This window comes from Peromyscus eremicus, chromosome 19 (genome assembly GCF_949786415.1).
Source record: "Peromyscus eremicus chromosome 19, PerEre_H2_v1, whole genome shotgun sequence".
Lineage (NCBI taxonomy): Eukaryota > Metazoa > Chordata > Mammalia > Rodentia > Cricetidae > Peromyscus > Peromyscus eremicus.
Window position 1 is genome coordinate 3,145,812 of NC_081435.1, and position 21,007 is coordinate 3,166,818.

At 47.0% G+C, this 21,007-nt stretch overlaps 1 protein-coding gene across 1 annotated transcript in view; it reads left to right on the forward strand.

Moving 5' to 3' along the window:
• Lama3 (laminin subunit alpha 3) overlaps positions 1–21,007 on the forward strand; it is an 83,101-nt gene that overhangs the window by 1,324 nt on the left and 60,770 nt on the right. The window contains exons 2-7 of the mRNA XM_059246069.1: positions 1,558–1,671; positions 10,876–10,985; positions 14,110–14,190; positions 17,451–17,557; positions 19,277–19,327; positions 20,010–20,161. Coding sequence (XP_059102052.1) covers positions 1,558–1,671; positions 10,876–10,985; positions 14,110–14,190; positions 17,451–17,557; positions 19,277–19,327; positions 20,010–20,161 — 615 coding nt within the window. The remainder of the gene's footprint in view (positions 1–1,557; positions 1,672–10,875; positions 10,986–14,109; positions 14,191–17,450; positions 17,558–19,276; positions 19,328–20,009; positions 20,162–21,007) is intronic.

The following is a 21,007-nucleotide window of genomic DNA, read 5'->3' on the forward strand; positions in this document are numbered from 1 at the left end:
TCTCCCAGCTGAGCTATCAGAACATTCCTTTCATACTTAATTCCCCTTTAGACAAGCCTGTTCATACAGAGCCTTAAAGTAAAAAAAAAAAAAAAAAAAATTGCAATATATCCCCTTTGCCTAAACATGGTCCCTAATCACGTAAAGGAACATTATATTGGGAATTATGTTCTGTTGTTTGTATGATCTGTTAGCCATTGGTCATTTGGGAAGGAGATCCTGGCTGGAGTTGAGCCCCCCCCCCAACAGCACGTGATCCCACACTTTTCCAGATGCTCAGGCACAGGTCCTTTGTGGACGTGGGCGGTGAGACTGGCCTGTTTATTTCAGGTTTTGCATTGATTGCCATTTCAGAGTCTTGTTATGGACATATGTGCTGTTTAAGATCATTCATCAGATGGGTTGAGATATTAATTCTTCGTGGTGCTTTCAAGATGGAAATCTGGGAGACCAGAGCCACAAACAAGGGGAAAGCCAGTGTTAAGCTGTGCATGGATTGACTCTGCCAAGATAAAGACCGCATCTACCTATAATCCCTTTTTTTTTCTTTTTTTGAGCTAGGGTTTTACTCTGTAGCACTGCACCTGGAACTCATAGAGATCCTCCTACCTCTGTCTTCCAAGTGCTGGGATTAAAATCCTGTTGGAAAGTTCTTAACAGAATCTTTTAAATAAGACATAAGTCCATGGGAAAAATATTAACTCTTGCCGGGTGGTGGTGGCACATACCTTTAATCCCAGCACTCAGAGGCAAAGGCAGAAGCAGGTGGATCTCCATGAGTTCAAGGCCAGCCTGGCCTACAGAGTGAGTTCTAGGATAGCCAGGGCTATACAGAGAAATCCTGCCTTGAAAAACCCAAGTACACACACACACACACATACACACTTTTCACCCAGCTAAAAGCCATGCTATTATCTGGAAGGAGACAGCAGACTGGAGATAGAATTAACTGATTCTATAGAAACATGGAAACAAGACTAAACCCGGAGACTGACTCAGGCTGGGTCTGTTGTCACAGTGGGCCAAATTCTTGAGAGCAGTCTTGTATGTGAGCACTCAACACCTAATGACCACTGGTTAGTGAGTGTTGCTAAAATGATTCCAATAATTGTACCATTATTGAGAGGACTCCTTTGAGGACTATGCCCACTCCACCCCCCTCCTACAAGCCTGAGCCCATACTTGGGGAGGGTGAGCTGTCAGGAGACTGTTGACCTTGAGTCGGCTTAGCTCTATGCCCCAGTAGGGACTGGCATCCTCTTTACTCCCACCCTTCCATCTGCTGAACCCCTTTGATACAACTGGTATGTGAGAGGGGCCCATGGCCACTTCTCCTGTCTCTGTTAGGTTCCATTCCCACCATCATCACAAAGACACAGCACAATCTTACCAAAAAGCAGCCACGCTGGCTGCTGGTTGATATCAGAAATCCACACAGCCCCTGGGGAGGGAAGGTTTTAAAACCTTGACTTCTTCACAGTAAGAATTGTGACGGGCTTTGGAAAATAATAATTCTCTTTTCTTTGTATTGATGAAACATTTTTGTTTGAAAAATAGGCTTGTCGCCCTGGATACTATCGGGACAACAAAAGCCTGCCCTCGGGAAGGTGTGTTCCCTGCAATTGCCACGGACATTCAAACCGCTGCCAGGACGGCTCAGGGATGTGCATTGTGAGTAAGCTGGTAGTTGTTCCTGCTGACAGGCAATCTGTTCCTCCTCTTTCCCCTGAGATGTCAATGTTCCATCTCTCACTGAACCCCCAACAGAGATTGCTATGGCCGTGGAGGAGGCTTCTGAACCCTCAGGCTGAATTAGATGTTTCACACTTCACTTTTGCCTCGATTGTAACATGCACTCTCAGAAGAGAGCACCTGTCGGAACGGTTATGAGATGCCTGTCTATGATCTCCGCCTCATCAAGTGATAGTAATAAGTGCATCGTGGGGCTTAATACTTGCCTGGATATATAAGTCTGAGCTGTCACTTTGGGGCTCAGTTTTGTAGGGCTGACATGGGTCTCAAGGGGACACTTGTGGCTGTCAGAGGAGCAGTAACTCTATTACAGGGTGTTGAAGATGGGACTAGGTGGGCAGAGAGCTTACCTAGTGTGCACAGGACTTTGCATTTGACCCCCAGCACCCCTAAACCAGGCTGTAATCCCAGACTCTAGTGTTGGAGGCAGGAGGATCAGAAGTTGTCTTAGTCACTGTTCTGTTGCTGTGAAGAGACACCATGACCACAGCAATTCTTACAATGGAAAGCATTTCATTGGGGTTTGCTTCCAGTTTCAGAGGGTTAGTCCATTATCCTCATGGTGGGAGCATGGCAGCATGCAGGCAGACGCTGGAGCAGGAGCTGGAAGTCCTTCATCCTGATCCATAGGCGGAGAGCAACACTGGACCCAGCTTGGGCTTTTTTTTGTTTGTTTGCTTTTTTCGAGACAGGCTTTCTCTGTGTAGCTTTGCGCCTTTCCTGGAACTCACTTGGTAGTCCAGGCTAGCCTCGAACTCACAGAGATCCGCCTGGCTCTGCCTCCCAAGTGCTGGGATTAAAGGCGTGCGCCACCACCACCCGGCCCAGCTTGGGCTTTTGAAACCTCAAAACCCACCCACAGTGACACACTTCCTCCAACCAGGCCACACCCCCTAATCCTTCTCGAATAGTGCCACTCCCTGATGATGAAGCATTCAAATACATGAGCCTATGGGAGACATTCTTATTTAAAACACCAGTTTGAGGCCATCCTGAGACACAGGAGACCTTCCACGGGAAAAAAAAATACTGGGAAGGGAGAGGGGTAGGACATTAGTGATGAAAGGAAAGAAAGGATAAAAAGAAAGAAAAAATTTAGAGAGAAAGGGATACTGAGAATGGCTTATGGCTCATGCCTAGTCAGTCAAACACAAACACCCCCTGGCTACCAAGATAAAATGGGGTTACAGGAGAGGTGGGTGAAGGGATCACACCAAGGAGGTGAAGTGTGTCCTCACCTCTCCTTCCTCACAGAGGCCCGAAGCCTTCCAGCTACTTTCTTTTCTTTTCTCTTTTCTTTTTCTTCTTTCTTTCTTTCTTTCTTTCTTTCTTTCTTTCTTTCTTTCTTTCTTTTTTTTTTTTTTGCAGTTATTGATGGCTATAGTTTATATGCTAGAAAAGGGTCTTACTTTGGAATATTTTATCAAATTCTCTCCAATAAAATTTGTAGTAGAATATTTTTTTGTAGTACAATATTTTAAGATGTGTTATTTTGTTTACATTGCATTTGTTTAACTCTGTGAAGCTGTGTTACTGTGTCTGTGTAAAACACCTGATGGTCTTAAAGAGCTGAATGGCCAACAGCAAGGCAGGAGAAAGGAGAGGCAGGGCTGGCAGGTAGAGAGAATGTATAGAGGGAGAAATCTGGGAGGAGGGATCTAAGAGCTAGGAGCCAGAGGAGGAGGAGGACTCCAGGGGCCAGCCACCCAGCCACCCAGCCACCCAGCTGCACAGCTACACAGCAGGCCACAGAGTAAGAGTAAGATTTATGGGAGTAAGAGAACTCAAAAAGCCCAGAGGCAAAAGGTAGTTAGAATAAGTTAAGGAAAGCTGACAAGAAACAAGCCAAGCTAAGGCCAGGCATTGATAATTAAGAATAAGCCTCCATGTGTGATTTATTTGGGAGCTGGGTGTTCCCCCCCCCGAAAAAAGACCAAAGACCAACTAACAACAAAAATTAGCGTGTTTCTAGGAATGGTAGCACTTAATTCCAACACTTGGGAAACAGAGGCAGGCAGTGCTCTGTGAGTTCAAGGCTGGCCTGGTCTCCATGGCAGGTTCCTGGTTAAGAAGGCTATACAGTGAGACCACATCTCAAAAAAAAAAGTAGTTTAGGTAATTTTCATCCCAAAGAGTCTTTTACATTTTTTATTCATATATATACCTGTTTTTAACTGTACTTCACTTTCCTGTTCCATCAGAGCTCTCCCCATTCGACAGCCAGGGCCGCCCCCAGTTAAGGCCCTTTGGCAGCTCGCTCTGCTGCCATGGACTTGCTTTGTGTGGTGTGGGAGCACCTGTGGAGTCCCTGGCCACACTGAGCCTGCTTGGCTGTTAGCTCAGGATCTGCTTCCTCTGCAGGGCAGGCCAGAACAGGAAAGTGCCGAGGGGGCCGCCTGATGGAATATTTTGTTAGATTCTGACCTTATAAGTTCAAAAAGACTAAAAGGCCCCAGTGCGTTGTTTTCCCGAACAGAAGTCTGTTTGATGCCTTACCACAGAACCGTTGCTGGATGTCAAGTCTATCTTATAAAAGCCACCAGAGAACAAAGGGAATTTTCTCTAGATTCGGTACACTTCACGGAGGATAACTTGTGGGAGTCATACTTCATTTTCCAATCAAACAAGGTTTTTTTTTTTTTTCCATTTGCTCTTTCTGTAGATCTGTCTTTGCTTGTCTCTAAGGCCACTGTGCCTCCTCCAGGCAGAGCCCTCACTCCTCAGGAAATCCTGATAAACTGCTGTGGTTCTGAGATCCCTGCAGAGCTCAGACCCACCAGACACAACCCTTCCTCTCAAGAACCTGCTTTACACACCCACCCACCTTACCACACATGTGTACACACTCACATCCACCCTACCACACATGTGAACACACCCACACCCACCCTACCACACATGTGTACACACCCACACCCACCCTACCACACATGTGTACACACCCACACCCACCCTACCACACATGTGTACACACCCACACCCACCCTACCACACATGTGTACACACCCACACCCACCCTACCACACATGTGTACACACCCACACCCACCCTACCACACATGTGTACACACCCACACCCACCCTACCACACATGTGTACACACTCACACCCATCCTACAACACATGTGTACACACCCACACCCACCCTACCACATGTGTACACACCCACCCACCTTACCACACATGTGTACACACCCACCCACCTTACCACACATGTGTACACACCCACACCCACCCTACCACACATGTGAACACACCCACACCCACCCTACCACATGTGTACTCACTCACAACCACCCTACCACACATGTGTACACACTCACACCCACCCTACCACACATGTGTACACACCCACACCCACCCTACCACACATGTGTACACACCCACACCCACCTTACCACACATGTGTACACACCCACACCCACTCTACCACACATGTGTACACACCCACACCCACCCTACCACACATGTGAACACACCCACACCCACCTTACCACACATGTGTACACACCCACACCCACCTTACCACACATGTGAACACACCCACCCACCTTACCACATATGTGAACACACCCACCCACCTTACCACACATGTGTACACACCCACACCCACCCTACCACACATGTGAACACACCCACACCCACCTTACCACACATGTGTACACACCCACACCCACCTTACCACACATGTGAACACACCCACCCACCTTACCACACATGTGAACACACCCACCCACCTTACCACATATGTGTACACACCCACACCCACCCTACCACACATGTGTACACACCCACCCACCTTACCACACATGTGTACACACCCACACCCACCCTACCACACATGTGAACACACCCACCCACCTTACCACACATGTGAACACACCCACCCACCCTACCACACATGTGTACACACCCACACCCACCCTACCACACATGTGTACACACCCACCCACCCTACCACACATGTGTACACACTCACATCCACCCTACCACACATGTGTACACACCCACACCCACCCTACCACACATGTGTACACACTCACATCCACCCTACCACACATGTGTACACACCCACACCCACCCTACCACACATGTGTACACACCCACACCCACCTTACCACACATGTGTACACACCCACACCCACCCTACCACACATGTGTACACACCCACACCCACCCTACCACACAGTGTACACACTCACACCCACCTTACCACACATGTGAATACACCCACACCCACCCTACCACACGTGACCACACTCACACCCACCCTACCACACATGTGAACACACCCACACCCACCCACCTTACCACACATGTGTACACACCCACACCCACCCTACCACACATGTGTACACACCCACACCCACCCTACCACACATGTGTACACACTCACACCCACCTTACCACACAGTGTACACACCCACACCCACCCTACCACACATGTGTACACACCCACACCCACCCTACCACACATGTGTACACACCCACCCACCTTACCACACATGTGAACACACTCACACCCACCCTACCACACATGTGTACACACCCACACCCACCCTACCACACATGTGTACACACCCACACCCACCCTACCACATGTGTACTCACTCACACCCACCCTACCACACATATGTATACACCCACACCCACCCTACCACACATGTGAACACACCCACACCCACCCTACCACACATGTGTACACACCCACACCCACCCTACCACATGTGTACTCACTCACACCCACCCTACCACACATATGTATACACCCACACCCACCCTACCACACATGTGTACACACCCACACCCACCCTACCACATGTGTACTCACTCACACCCACCCTACCACACATATGTATACACTCACACCCACCCTACCACACATGTGAACACACCCACACCCACCCTACCACACATGTGAACACACCCACACCCACCTTACCACACATGTGAACACACCCACCCTACCACACATGTGTACACACCCACACCCACCTTACCACATATGTGTACACACTCACACCCACCCTACCACACATGTGTACACACTCACACCCACCCTACCACACATGTGTACACACCCACACCCACCCTACCACACATGTGAACACACCCACACCCACCCTACCACACATGTGTACACACCCACACCCACCCTACCACACATGTGAACACACCCACACCCACCCTACCACACATGTGTACACACCCACACCCACCCTACCACACATGTGAACACACCCACACCCACCCTACCACACATGTGAACACATCCACACCCACCTTACCACATATGTGTACACACTCACACCCACCCTACCACACATGTGTACACACCCACACCCATCCTACCACACATGTGTACACACCCACACCCACCCTACCACACATGTGTACATACCCACACCCACCCTACCACACATGTGTACACACTCACACCCACCCTACCACACATGTGTACACACCCACACCCACCCTACCACACATGTGTACATACCCACACCCACCTTACCACACATGTGTACACACCCACACTCACCCTACCACACGTGACCACACTCACACCCACCCTACCACACATGTGTACATACCCACACCCACCCTACCACACATGTGAACACACCCACACCCATCCTACCACACATGTGAACACACCCACACCCACCTTACCACACATGTGTACACACCCACACCCACCCTACCACACATGTGTACATACCCACACCCACCTTACCACACATGTGTACACACCCACACCCACCCTACCACACATGTGAACACACTCACACCCACTCTACCACACAGTGTACACACTCACACCCACCTTACCACACATGTGAACACACCCACACCCACCCTACCACACATGTGAATACACCCACACCCACCCTACCACACGTGACCACACTCACACCCACCCTACCACACATGTGAACACACCCACACCCACCCTACCACACATGTGTACATACCCATACCCACTTTACCACACATGTGAACACACCCACACCCACCCTACCACACATGTGTACACACCCACACCCACCCTACCACACATGTGTACACACCCACACCCACCCTACCACACATGTGAACACACCCACACCCACCCTACCACACATGTGTACATACCCATACCCACTTTACCACACATGTGAACACACCCACACCCACCCTACCACACATGTGTACACACCCACACCCACCCTACCACACATGTGTACACACCCACACCCACTTTACCACACATGTGAACACACCCACACCCACCCTACCACACATGTGAACACACCCACACCCACCCTACCACACATGTGAACACATCCACACCCACCTTACCACATATGTGTACACACTCACACCCACCCTACCACACATGTGTACACACCCACACCCACCCTACCACACATGTGTACACACTCACACCCACCCTACCACACATGTGTACACACTCACAACCACCCTACCACACATGTGTACACACTCACACCCATCCTACCACACATGTGTACACACCCACACCCACCCTACCACACATGTGTACACACTCACACCCACCCTACCACACATGTGTACACACCCACACCCACCCTACCACACATGTGTACACACCCACACCCACCCTACCATACATGTGTACACACCCACACCCACCCTACCCATCCACATACGGGGGCAGAGAGAGCTAACTGAGCATGGCATAGGCCATTGAGACCTGTAAGTTCACTCCAGTGACACCTCCTCCAACAAGGCCACACCTCCTAATCCTTCCTGTGGGGAGCCCCACCCCCACCTTTTACAGGGTTCCTATGAGGAGGAGAGAAGCATAAGGAATTAGTAGATAAAAAGATAGCAGAGTTGAGACAGACAGAAACACAGGATAGCTTCGGGAGGACCTGGATCAAAATCCACTGGCCCCTTCTGGCTCTTCTAAAGGGCTTTTTAAAGGAATGCCAAGGGGCGGGGCAAAAGCCCTCCCCTTGCTAGATCAAAGCACACTGCACATCCAAGTGCAGACCCTTCAAAACACCTGGTAACCATGCGTGTGGTCAATCCATCCCCTTATGCAGCCCTGCTGGGTAAAGCAAGCTCAGATCTCACTAGGAAACCTCTGTGGGCTCCCACACCTTCCCAAACAGTTCCACCAACTGGGGACCAAGTATTCACATATATGAGGCTAAGGGGGCATTCCCATCCAAACCACCACACTGCCTAACCATGCTTTATATAACTTTCAGTTCCTTACAGATTCATAAAGGATGGGTTTGTTTAACTAGGCGTCTTTTCCGTTGGAGACAAGCCCCATCCTCGTGTGTTTTATTTTTCCTAACTTAGCTTCAGGATTTATTTAAGTCTTCCCATCCATTATCTTCCCCTGTTCAAGCACCGTGGTGGCATATAGAGGTAAAAACATATAAGCAACCCTCAGAGCGCAACCTTGTTCCAGGTCATTTCATTAACACAAGTTATCTCTTAGTTACCGGATGTCCATAGCACAGGGGACTTCCCTCAGTGTGTGTGTGTGTGTGTGTGTGTGTGTGTGTGTGTGTGTGTGTGTGTGTATTTGAAGCTTTGTTGTGAGGGAGCGTGAATCCAAGAAAGGTTATAGTAGATTAAAAATCCCACAGGAAAACATGCTTTACACAATCCATACAGCCCACCATCAGGCTGCTTGGTGGTGATGTTGTGGAGTACTGTCCTTTAGACATTTACTGTGACGAAAAGGTAACTGGATTTACAAATATAAAATGCTTAGATACAATTTCTTCCTTCTTTCCTTCCTTCCTTGCTTGCTTGCTTTTTTGTTTGTTTGTTTTTTGAGACAGGATTTCTCTGTGTAGTCCTGGCTGTCTCCCTGGGACTCACTCTGTAGACCAGGCTGGCCTTGAACTCACAGAGATCTGCCTGCCTCTGCCTCCTGAGTGCTGGGATTAAAGGTGGGCACCACCACTGCCTGGCTAGACATAATTTTTTAATTCTCTGGAAATGGAGTTATAAGGGACTTCTAACATTATGTAACTTTCTATTATTTTCACAAATTCCACATATGAAAACCTATTTAAAATGTATTGCTCTTCAGTAACTGAGGTGAGTTATGAAGCAAATGAGGCTAGCTTCCAGATAAGACCCTTTCTAACAGGAGGAGAGAGAATCCACACTTCCCAAGGACCCAGCACATTTTTAGTTTTGTGCTTGTTTGACTGATTGAGACAGGGTCTCATTCTGTAGCTCTGGATAGCCTGGAACTTGCTATGTAGACCACACTGGCCTTGAACTCTCAGAGTTCTGTTTGCCTCTGCCTCCTGAGTGCCTGGTTAAAGACTTGCACCACCACATCCAGCCTCCCTTTTGCTTTCTAAAATGCTCTTAACAGCATCAGAAAGTGGCGCTCTTCTAATGGCACATTTTAGGAAAACTGTACTTATACATATGTCAATAAAATTGATACAGGAAAGAATAAAACTTAGATAAATAAAGGAAAATGCCCAAGATGCCGTGGCTGTGAAATGATACTGTGGCATAGTAACCTATATGGTCTTTCTCTATTGTAGCTAGTGAAAGGACCCTTGAACTGTGGTGGGGGTGGGGGGTGTTGGTGGGGTGGTATGGGATGTGTGTGTGTGTGTGTGTGTGTGTGTGTGTGTGTGTGTAGCTGGAGGAAAACACTAGTGTCCTTCCAAAGCACCATCCATTTCTTTTGTTTATTTTTGTGACAGAGTCTCTCACTGGCCTAGAGCTCACCAAGTAGGTTAGTTAGTAAGGCCTGGAGATCTACCCATCCCCCGAGTCCTGGGATTACAAGCATGTCCCACCATAGCCAGCTTTTAAAACATGGCTTCTAGGGAGCAAACTCAGATCCTTGTGCATGCAAGACAAGTAATTTATGCAGACTGAGCTATCATTCCAGCCTTGCAGTATTTTTGTGTGGTACCAAGAGCAGTTAAATAGGAATATATGTATTCAACAGAGCCAGTATCCTCATGCAGCCAGAGGACTAGAGATGTAGTTCAGGTGTGCCAAGCTCACCGAGCATACGAAGCTCTGGGTTTAATCATCAGCACTGAAGAAGATGTACAGACTGATAATAAACAGCTAACCCACTGTCCTGTTTGTCTGTCCCCAGAACTGTCAGCACAGCACAGCTGGGGACCACTGTGAGCACTGCAAGGAAGGTTACTATGGAAACGCCATCCACGGATCCTGTAGGGTCTGTCCCTGCCCTCATACCAACAGGTACAGTGGGGGCTCACAGCAACAGTGTGGAGTCTGGCACAGAGCTGCGAGCCGTCGAGGAAATAAAGGGTTAAGGAGAAGTGACGGCTAGCGGGCTGTGGGTTTTTCCAGTGATGACAGTGTTCTGAAATCGACCATAGTGGTGGCTGTACAACTCCTCAACTACACTGAGCCATTGAGTACTATTTGTGGATAAAGTGTATGGTGTGTGAATAATACTTCACTAAGGTTGGTATATATATGTCATTTCGGTTGTCAGCCTTTAATGGTTGAGCCATTATTTTTTTTTTAATGAACAGACACAAATGCAAGGAAAACCTCAGTCATCAGACAGAAACAGTCTTTTAAAATTGTTCCCTTTTGTCTTTTTCCTCTTCTTCTTTCTTTTGCTGCTCACTCAATGATTTAATGAATTTCATGGGCACCGATTATGGGGCCAGGCCTCAGCTTGGCTTTGTACTAGGGACGCTGACATATGGTAAGGATGGTGGAATCTGATGTCCTGGGGCTTTACCTGGAGTGGGTCAGGGAAAGAAAGGGTCACCACAACTCAGTAAGTACTTGCAGAAATAAATACGAAGTAGACTATCAGACAGACATGGGCTGTGTGGTTGACAGTGAGTGGCTATATTAGAGAGTGGCCAAGGAGCCATGGCTGGTCAGCAGGGGCATGAATGATGAGTGGAGGAGGCCAAGGCAGCATGTGGGTCCCAGAAGGGAAAGCTTCGTAGGGTCTGGCCCTGTCCTGACACCAGTGGGTACTGTAGACACTCACAGTGACAGCTGGTAATCTGAGGTTCTACGGAACTGAGAGGGGGTGGGGGATGGGGGACTAAAGAGACAGGTCCACGGACAGGCAGGAGGGGCTGGCGTGCACTGAGAGAGAAAGGGGCCCAAGGGCCCTCCTTAATTGGATGCACAATCTTCCAATCACCGAAATGGTGAGTTTTGTGAATGAGAAAGGAAGAGTTTATTCATGAGGCAGCACGGAGACAGGTATGGAACAAGCCTCAGACCCACCTCCCCCAGAGCAGGGTTTGGGATCACTCCTGAAGTAAGGAAGGCAAGGTGGGATGAGGCAACATTTACCAGTCATCTCTGTGTGTATGGCTGAACGTCATAGGATGCACATTTAGGAAGTGACAGCTTTGGCCTGATCTTAAGGCTGGGTTTTTCTGTCCCTTGATGTCAGCGATGTCACCCATGGGACACTTGCACATGCCCAAAAGAGCAGTCAGTGGTTCCAATAGAAGCAGCTTTCAAGCCCTGAGAGTCGCCTGGATGGTCATTAAGACCCGTGAGTCAGGGGTGTTACCTACAGCTAAGCTCACAGGAGTCTAATAGTGCCACTCACCTGCATGGGCTCCACAATGGTCATTTGTGTGAGCAGGGGGAGTTTGAGACAGGGTTTCTCTGTGTAGCAGCTCTAGCTGTTCTGGAACTTTCTCTGTAGACAGGGCTGGCCTCGAACTCACAAAGATCCACCTGCCCCTGCCTCCCAAGTTCTGGGTTTAAAGGTGTGCGCCACCATGCCCAGTGTAATTTTTTTTAAGGAAACAGAAGCAGGTGAAGTGAGAGGGATTCTTCAGGTTTTCTCTCAGTGCCAAGAGGCCTGGAGATGCAGCTGAAGGGTCCAACCAGGACTCAAATTCTAGGACTCTTAACCTTGAAGACTACAGCCAAGTGGCTGGGTTCACTCCTTGTGATGGAAGCCTTGGGGGAGCCTTTGAGTGATACATCGTTGCTGTCATTCAGGCCCGGTGTGACCCGGTGTGACCGAGAGATGGCAGGTAGAACAGTCACTGCTTCTTCCTGTCCTTTGGGCCTGGCACACTGTTAACTCTTGTTCATTAGGTCGTGTCCACCATGGACTCCAAGGAGAGTGTCATAACAGCTCAGTAGAGTAGTAATGGGCTTGAAAATCAAGAAACTGCTCCTATGTGACGCAGACTCAGAAATAAGAGCAGAGTGCAAAGCAGACTGACTCTGGCCCGGGTCAGATGAACTGACCACATCTTCCTTCTGTCCAAGTCACGTGCCCCAGGGCTGCTGCTGCCCTGGAGAACCCCGTGTCTGAGACATCTGCCTTGCTTTCCTATCTATGTGTTTGAGTCCCGTTCAGCCTGCCCCGTTTTGCAGCCCCGTTTGTACAGCGGTCTATCACTCCGTGCCTGCCCAGACTTGCACAGACAGAGGTTGGCAGAAGAGGAGAACACCAAGATTTCCCTCAGTGCACTCAGGAGCTTTGTTTTGGGTTAAAGCACAGAGCTGTCAGCAAAGCCAGCTCCCAGCTTCGCTGGGGCTGGAGTGCTTGCAGACCTTCAGGTTTATCATTACAGCTGTTTTATACCTCTTCCTCCATCAGCTGGAACACCACTGAGAAACTCCCAGCAAGGGAGGCTTCCCAAGCATAACCTCTCCTACTAGACATTCCCTTTGATGTGTATCAGTTTTTAATGTTCCACAAATTTGCAAATCCACACTTTGCAAATCCACATGGCTTCTTTATTTTGGGAGCAAAAAAGATTTCCTAACTATATGTCAGTTTAGAGCTAAAGGAAAAGGAATTGAAATTTTAGGACTTGATTGGAAAACAATATAAATCCACCAGCAATGGTACCACAGAATGCCCAAGGAGATGGGGAACTCTGAACTTCTCTCTGGGGCTCCCAAGGCCTGGCCTGTCTGCCAGGAGTGGGCGCTGTGTGGAAGAAACTGGAATAAACAAGGAGACCAGATTTTAAGAGAATCAGGACTTGCTGTTCTCTTTCCTGCCTGGACTTGCATTCCTTCCTTGTTATTCCTGGGGAAACCGTGTTGTAATCATTTCTGCCAGGCTGAGTTACTGGGTCTGTCTCCAGGGAAGGAATGCATTTATCCAAGCCAGAAAGAAAATGCATGTCTGCATTGCCCCATTTGTCCGATGTCAGCTGAAGCTATTCATCAAGCACTCTGGCGAGTCTCCAGGGGCAAAACTTTCTCCCCACACAACTTTCTTCACTCAAAATCTTCCTGACAATGGGTTTCAATTTTCGCTTCATGAAAGCTGGTCTTTTGTGATAGAAAACAATGAGCCCATGGGGTTCTGTTTTCACTGAGGCCTTTTTCCTGTCTTCCTTTTAAGTTTTGCTACTGGCTGTACTGTGGATGGAGGAAATGTGAGGTGTGCCTGCAAACCCGGATACACAGGAGCACAGTGTGAGAGGTAGGTTTCTCCCTGCACCATGTGCCCCTTGCCCATAGCCCCCTTTTTCCAAAATCTGCAGGTGTGGTGTGTTGGCAGGTTGGTTTGGAGCTGATACTGAAACAATTGTGGGAAAAATACAAGACCATTGACATTCTCTTCTCTCTTGCTCATCTTTAGAAGTCTGAGGATGAGGTACACACACCACACAGCACACATACATGCAGACTTAGATTCTCCCAACGCATGCCACTGTGCACCCCGGGCCCCATCCTCATTCCCACATGTCCCTCCCCATCTCTACACATCCCTCCTCCACCCAGTATACCCCTAGCCTTGGTCAATACCCCTACACATTCATCCTTGCCCACACCCTTATGTGTTCTTTATATAACTCTCATCTCCCAAAGTCTATATACCATTTCTCCTACATTCTTAAATACTGCTCCCCAAAAATCTATACATGCTCTTATTCTCATAAAGACTCATTGCTGCATATGCCCACACCCAAGTGCACACATCTTTATATACCTTTATCCCCACCAATATTCTTTTCTGTATATATAAATAACTTTAATTATAATTCTGCATATACACATAATCCATAGCCTTACACACACACAAAGTGCTCCTCACAGTATATTTTGAACACTCAGGAAAGCCTGTTCATTTCCCAATCCTTGATGCCTGTCATGACACTGCTCATATCAGATGTATTTAGTAAAATTCTACTACTACTAATGGTTGTGGGAGGGCCAGTGTCTTAGCGATACACTTTAGTTATTCACGGAGTGTCTTATGTAGCTTCTATGCACTGGATACTGTGTAGGTTGAGTACGGCAAAAGTTGGCCCAGGTTCTAATAACTTAACATCCTACCTCTCAATAATCCAAAAGCCGTGTTGCACAAAATACACAAAGTATTTGGTTCCCCTCCCAAATATACCCAGTATGAAGTGTTGATTGTCGGGGATGCATGGGACACTAGTCATAAAACCAACTGGGTGGAGTTGGGTTGCATCTGAAGGGTCAACCAACCAGCCTCGGAGAGCGAAGGATGGAAGAATCAGTTATATGGAGATGGAAGGGTGTGTAGGCCAGAGAAGGAGGTCTGGGAAGTTGTTCCAGGTTTTGTGATTTTCAAGTTTGGGGTGCGTATCTGGCAGAGGCTCTTCCTAATTTTAGCCTCCTTGTGGTTCCACACAAACAGCAAAGAGGCTTGATGAGGCGTCTGTTTGTTTGGCAACTGATTTGAAGAGACATTTTTTAATTAACAATTCTTCTCTCAGCATATGCTACACTTGATGTTTCAGAACAAGTTATTGTTTCTTAATTAAAAGCATCTTTTAATGAGTGCCAGGCTGATGACAGCATTTTTGTTTATTAAACATGATTGCACACCTAGGCATCTTCCACAGCACTGCTTGTTAAGTTTAGAATGACAAGTAAGAAAATCAAGGGTGAGAAGTAGGAATATACTCTAGAGAGAAGTCTAGTTGAACTTGGGGAGGAGTGGCCTGTCTATGATAGGTGCAGACAGGCTTCTAGCTCCTCCCATGCTCCCTTCTCTCTCCCTCAGCCACAGAGCCACAGACAGGTGTGTTCTCTGCTCTTTATTCCTGTACTAATGTCATCTGGGAAAGCAAGAAGCATTGCTCCAATCCACTGTGTTTAGCTATAAAGGGAAAATAAGAGAACCAGTTATTTCTTGTAACCAGTAATGTATTCTTTGTAAGAACAGGGAAGAAGAATTAAATGCCCCGATTCTTTTTATGACCTTATAAAGGGTATGTTGTACTTTTGATCTTTTCTCCAGAAACTTTAGATATAGGTGAGAAATGAGAATAAAGTATTTTAGGGCATAGATCTTCTGCAGAATAGACGAACACGGGACTGGTCAGTATGTAAGGCCACAGTACTAGCATTTTAGCCCCCTGCTTTGTAGATTTGGATAAGTAGATTTGGATAATGCCATCTCACCCTTGTTAATAAGGAAGAAGAGTATGTGAGTGCCTGCCTTCCTGTCTGCTTTCTGAAATGTAGTAATAACCAGTGATATTGATTGTAAAATGACTGTTGCATTCCACCTTATAATCGTGGGTACATTTTAGTGAGTGCCTATATGTGAAGGCTGATAGATTATTACTAATATCATTTATATCCATTGATCAGTGTGGGCATTATTAGTCATTCATTGATCCATCCATCCCTCCATCCATGAGACCTGCTTGACTCCTGGTATGTGACAGGCAGCACTGTGGATCCCAGAGATAAGCAGTGAGCAAACCCTCAGTGTCTTTATGGAGCTTACATTTTCCTGAGGGGATCCGATGGTCAACTGGAACTCAAAGGACCATGGCAGCCCAAGACACAGCACAGGGGCACAGGCAGGTCCAGCCAGCTGTTTCCGGCCCAGGATCTACATTCCCTGCAGACATCACCAGGGTACCTTTGGGAACATGTGCTGCAAATGGCTGGGGTTTTATTATAATTATTATTCAGGACTTAAACTTTGGAGAAACAGTTACCATGTTTCCTCAAGTCTATCATCTCCGTTATGTTGACATACCATATATCAATTTACTGAAAATTCAACTTCTTCATATGGGGAAATATTAATAAATAGAAATATTTTAATTGACTTCCCAATATTAGAATTTAACTTTTTTTTTTTACTAACTGAATTTAAGTGTCAAGGGCACATGACCTTTAAACTTTGAGGTTTGGACTTGACTTGTACTGTGTTATCTAGAATAACAGTGGTCCAGGTCCAGAGGCAGCAGCTGTGACTCCCGTCAGTAACATCACGTTCTTGTATCCCCCACTGCTGGAATTAGCGAAGCTATAGATCACACAGCCTTGAAATCACACATTGGGAAATACAGAAATTCTTCTCCCTGTGAAAATTTGAATCTCCTGGATTTATTTCTATGAATATGCTGGCTTCATATTAAACAATATTTATGTGATGTCTACAGGAACATAACTCAGTAAAATCCAGCCCACCCTTCTGTGTTGATCAAACTATCTATCCTCTGCCATTCAGCTACTGAGCAGTCGGTAGCAGGGGCAGCTGGGAGGCAAAGGAGCAATCCCTGTCTGACTTCTACCCTTAGCAGCCTCATTCATGGGATAAAATAAACACGCCCTTTAAGGAATGTTCGTTCTCACCAGCCTGGGTCACTTTTCCTATTACTCAGCTATGGTGTCTCAAATTGGGAAAATAAGGTGTGTAAATGATAGTTATTTGAGTGTTTCTTAGCCTTTCCATGTTTTGTGTAGGTGTGCACCAGGATACTTTGGGAATCCCCAGAAGTTTGGAGGTAGCTGCCAACCCTGCACCTGTAACAGCAATGGCCAGTTAGGCACTTGCGACCCCCTGACTGGAGGTGAGTTCGATGCACAGCCCCGACCTCAGTCTTAAAGCTTCTGTGAGACAACGGTCTAACGAGCAAAGCACAGCTCTCTGGCTCACAGATTGTCCCTCCCCTGACAGTCCTGTGAGTGCTTGGGTAATATTGGTAGCTTTGAGGAACAATTACTTCAATGTTTTTAAGTAGATTGTTTTAAAACCCCAATGATTTGTAGCTTAAATGACTTCAGACCCACTTTGGTGATTTTACTGAGATGTTCCTGGGACACTGTAGTTTTTTTTTTTTAACAACTTTATTTTAAAGTTATGTGTATATGTGTGTCTGAGAGTATGTACACATGAGCACCAGTGTCAGTGGGGGTGAGAGGCATAGACTCCCCCTAGAACTGGAGTTACAGTTAGACAACCTGAGTGGGTGCTGGGACTTGAACTTGGGTCCTTGGCAAAGTAGCTCTTTACCACTGAGGTCTCTCTCTAGCCCCACTCTACGGTTATTTCTCTATCAGCTCTTTCTATGTGAGCCTGAAGAAATTAAAGTGTTCTCGTTCTCTCTCTCTCTCTCTCTCTCTCTCTCTCTCTCTCTCTCTCTCTCTCTCTGTGTGTGTGTGTGTGTGTGTGAGAGTGTGTGTGTGTGTGTGTGTGTGTGTGTGTGTGTGTGTGACAGGGTTTCTCTGTGTAATGGCTCTGGCTGTCATAGAACTCGCTCTATAGACCAGGCTGGCCTCAGACTCACTGAGATCCGCCTGCCTCTGCCTCATGAGTGCTGGGATTAAAGGCGTGCGCCACCACGCTCAGCTGTTCTTTCTTTCTTAGCTATACAAGTTCTGGGATGTGTTCAAGTCAGAGGTTTGCATAGTATATACTGTGTGAAAGATAATTTGTCACAGTTTGTATGGATTCATTCAGAAAAACTTAACAGAACAGAAGAATATTCTCTTCTGTCATAGAAAATGCTGGAAAGATGTGTTAGGAAAGCAGCATGCATGTACTTAGGTGAACTCTCTCACGACTGTGGGCAACTTGAAGAACTAAACTGGGAATGTGCAGGTTATAGCAGATCAAGCAACTGTTCCCAAACCAAGACAGAACAAACTGGTTAACACCAGTTTGTTAGATTGGAGCAGGCACCCAGAAGTTCAAGTCTGGCCTAGGCAACTTAGTGAGACCCTGTTTTTTCAAAGTAACAAGGGACTGGAGATGTCTCAGTGTTTGAGAGCTGCTCTTCCAAAGGACCTGGGTTCAGATCCCACCCTGCCTAGCAGTGCATAGCAGGAAGCTCACAACTGTAACTCCAGCCTTAGGGGATCCAGTGCCCTCTTCTGGCCTTCTCAGGTATCTGTAAGATCACACACACACACACACACACACACACACACACACACACACACACACACTAAAAACAAGACTTAAAAAAAACCAAAAATAACCTGAGTAACAAGAGGACTGACGATGTCGCTCAGTGGCTGAGTGATGGTCTGATGTGTGAGACCCCAGCTGAATCTCTACTAAAAGAGAAAAAGGAAAGTAAGACATGCCATTCCTGAGAAATGCCCTTCTTAGAAAAGAATTAGTGAAGGAGGCCACCAAGGAAATACACGCTCATGGCGATGGCATGGTGAAAGTGGAAAGCAGGGGACAGTGACGCCTTTGTGACCGGGCGACTAAAACCTTCCAAAATGGGCTTTTCTGAAGACCAAGTAAAATTAAAATGTCTTTTTTTTCCTCCTGACTTTAGACTGTGTAAGCCAAGAACCCAAAGACGGCAGCCCTGCAGAAGAATGTGATGGTGAGAAATGAAAATCCTTCCCTGCCTTTCCCAAGCTGTGTTTCATTTAAGATGCGTGAGTGCTGGACTGGACTGGGCACTTGCTAGTCTGGGAAAACAAAACAAGAGGACAGGGAAGGACAATACTGGCTCAGATCCTGCCCCATGAGCTCTTAGCTGTCTACCACCCACAGGCCACTTTACCTCTCCAAGTCTCAGTTATGTATAGAATGGACACAGAATGCCCACCTCATACAACTTCTGGGGACCTTCTGAGGATGTCATATCACTTAACATAGTGTCTAGTCATCTGTATGTAGTGGCACATGTCTGTAATCTCATCACATGGGATACTGAGGCATGAGGATGACTAATTTGATGTAGCTTGGGCTATTTAGTGAAACCCAGTCTCAAAACCAATCAACAAAAATAGTCATTAGCAGATACCCCATAAACATAGGGTGACCACAGGTAAAATAAGCAACAAGCTGCTAAGATTCACCATTTCTAGTAAAGATGCTCTCGCACATCCAATTCTTTCTTCTTCAGAGTGCACATCCCTCTGTGAGCCATGGAGGGGTGTGACTTCTGCCTGTGATCATCTGTGTTTGAGAGGACAGGTTACAGAGCCCTGGTGTTCTCTGTGGCTTTTCTGGGCTGCAGCCTACAGCATATCCTACAGCTTTCCCTGTGGCCCCTGCAGACTGTGACAGCTGTGTGATGACACTCTTGAATGACTTGGCCACCATGGGTGAGGAGCTCCTCCTAGTGAAGTCAAAGCTGCAGGGCCTGAGTGTGAGCGCTGGTGTTCTAGAACAGATCCGGCACGTGGAGACGCAGGCCAAGGACCTGAGGGTAAGCCTTCGGTGGGGATCCAGACTGGTGCTTAGTGAGTGTGGCTGGGCCTTGCTCTGTACTGGGGAATCGGTCCTGGGACCCTCTATGGGAAACCAAACCTGCAGGTGCTCACATCCCTAATATGACATGGCCTAGGACTTTCTTAAGACCCAGCACTCTGGCTTGTAAACTTTACATCATCTCTAGATTACTTATAATAATGAATAAGTATAAATCCATCCAAATAACCATTCTACCACATTGTTTAAGGAATAATGAGGAAAAAAACACTACATGTTCAGTACAAATACTTTTTTTCCCCAAAAACCTTTGGACCTGGTGGAATCCATGGACATAGAACCATGGGTGCAGAGAGCTGGATGTAGAGGGTGTGTTAATGTCTGCTCCTTAGACAGGAATCGGGGTACAGGCGACTCCACTTAAAACTCAAGGGGTTTTTATCCCCCTGATACAGATGAAGAGTCAGTTGTCACCAGTGAGAAGTGCTCACCAACACACAGGTCTGACACTTGTGAGTGTGAGTTCATTGCTCACTGAACATTCCTGAGCTTGCTTTCTCATAAAGCGTTCAGCTCCGTGTCTTGCATTCAGAAGTCTCAAACACGGGCTTCTTCAAAGCTAGTATTATTCTTCTTAAAATAGTTGCTAGAATTTTCTAGGGAAGTTATGTGAGCCTAGTTGGCCCTTAGATGGTTCTTCTTTTAATAATCAGTATTTTGAATTTGTACAAAAGATAGTAGACTCATTAGCTCATTTATTTCTTCATGAGTAAGAGTTGGTTGTAGGTCCCTTTTAGATAATGGGTCCCTTTCACCTAAATGACCAAATGTACTCACTCCAAAT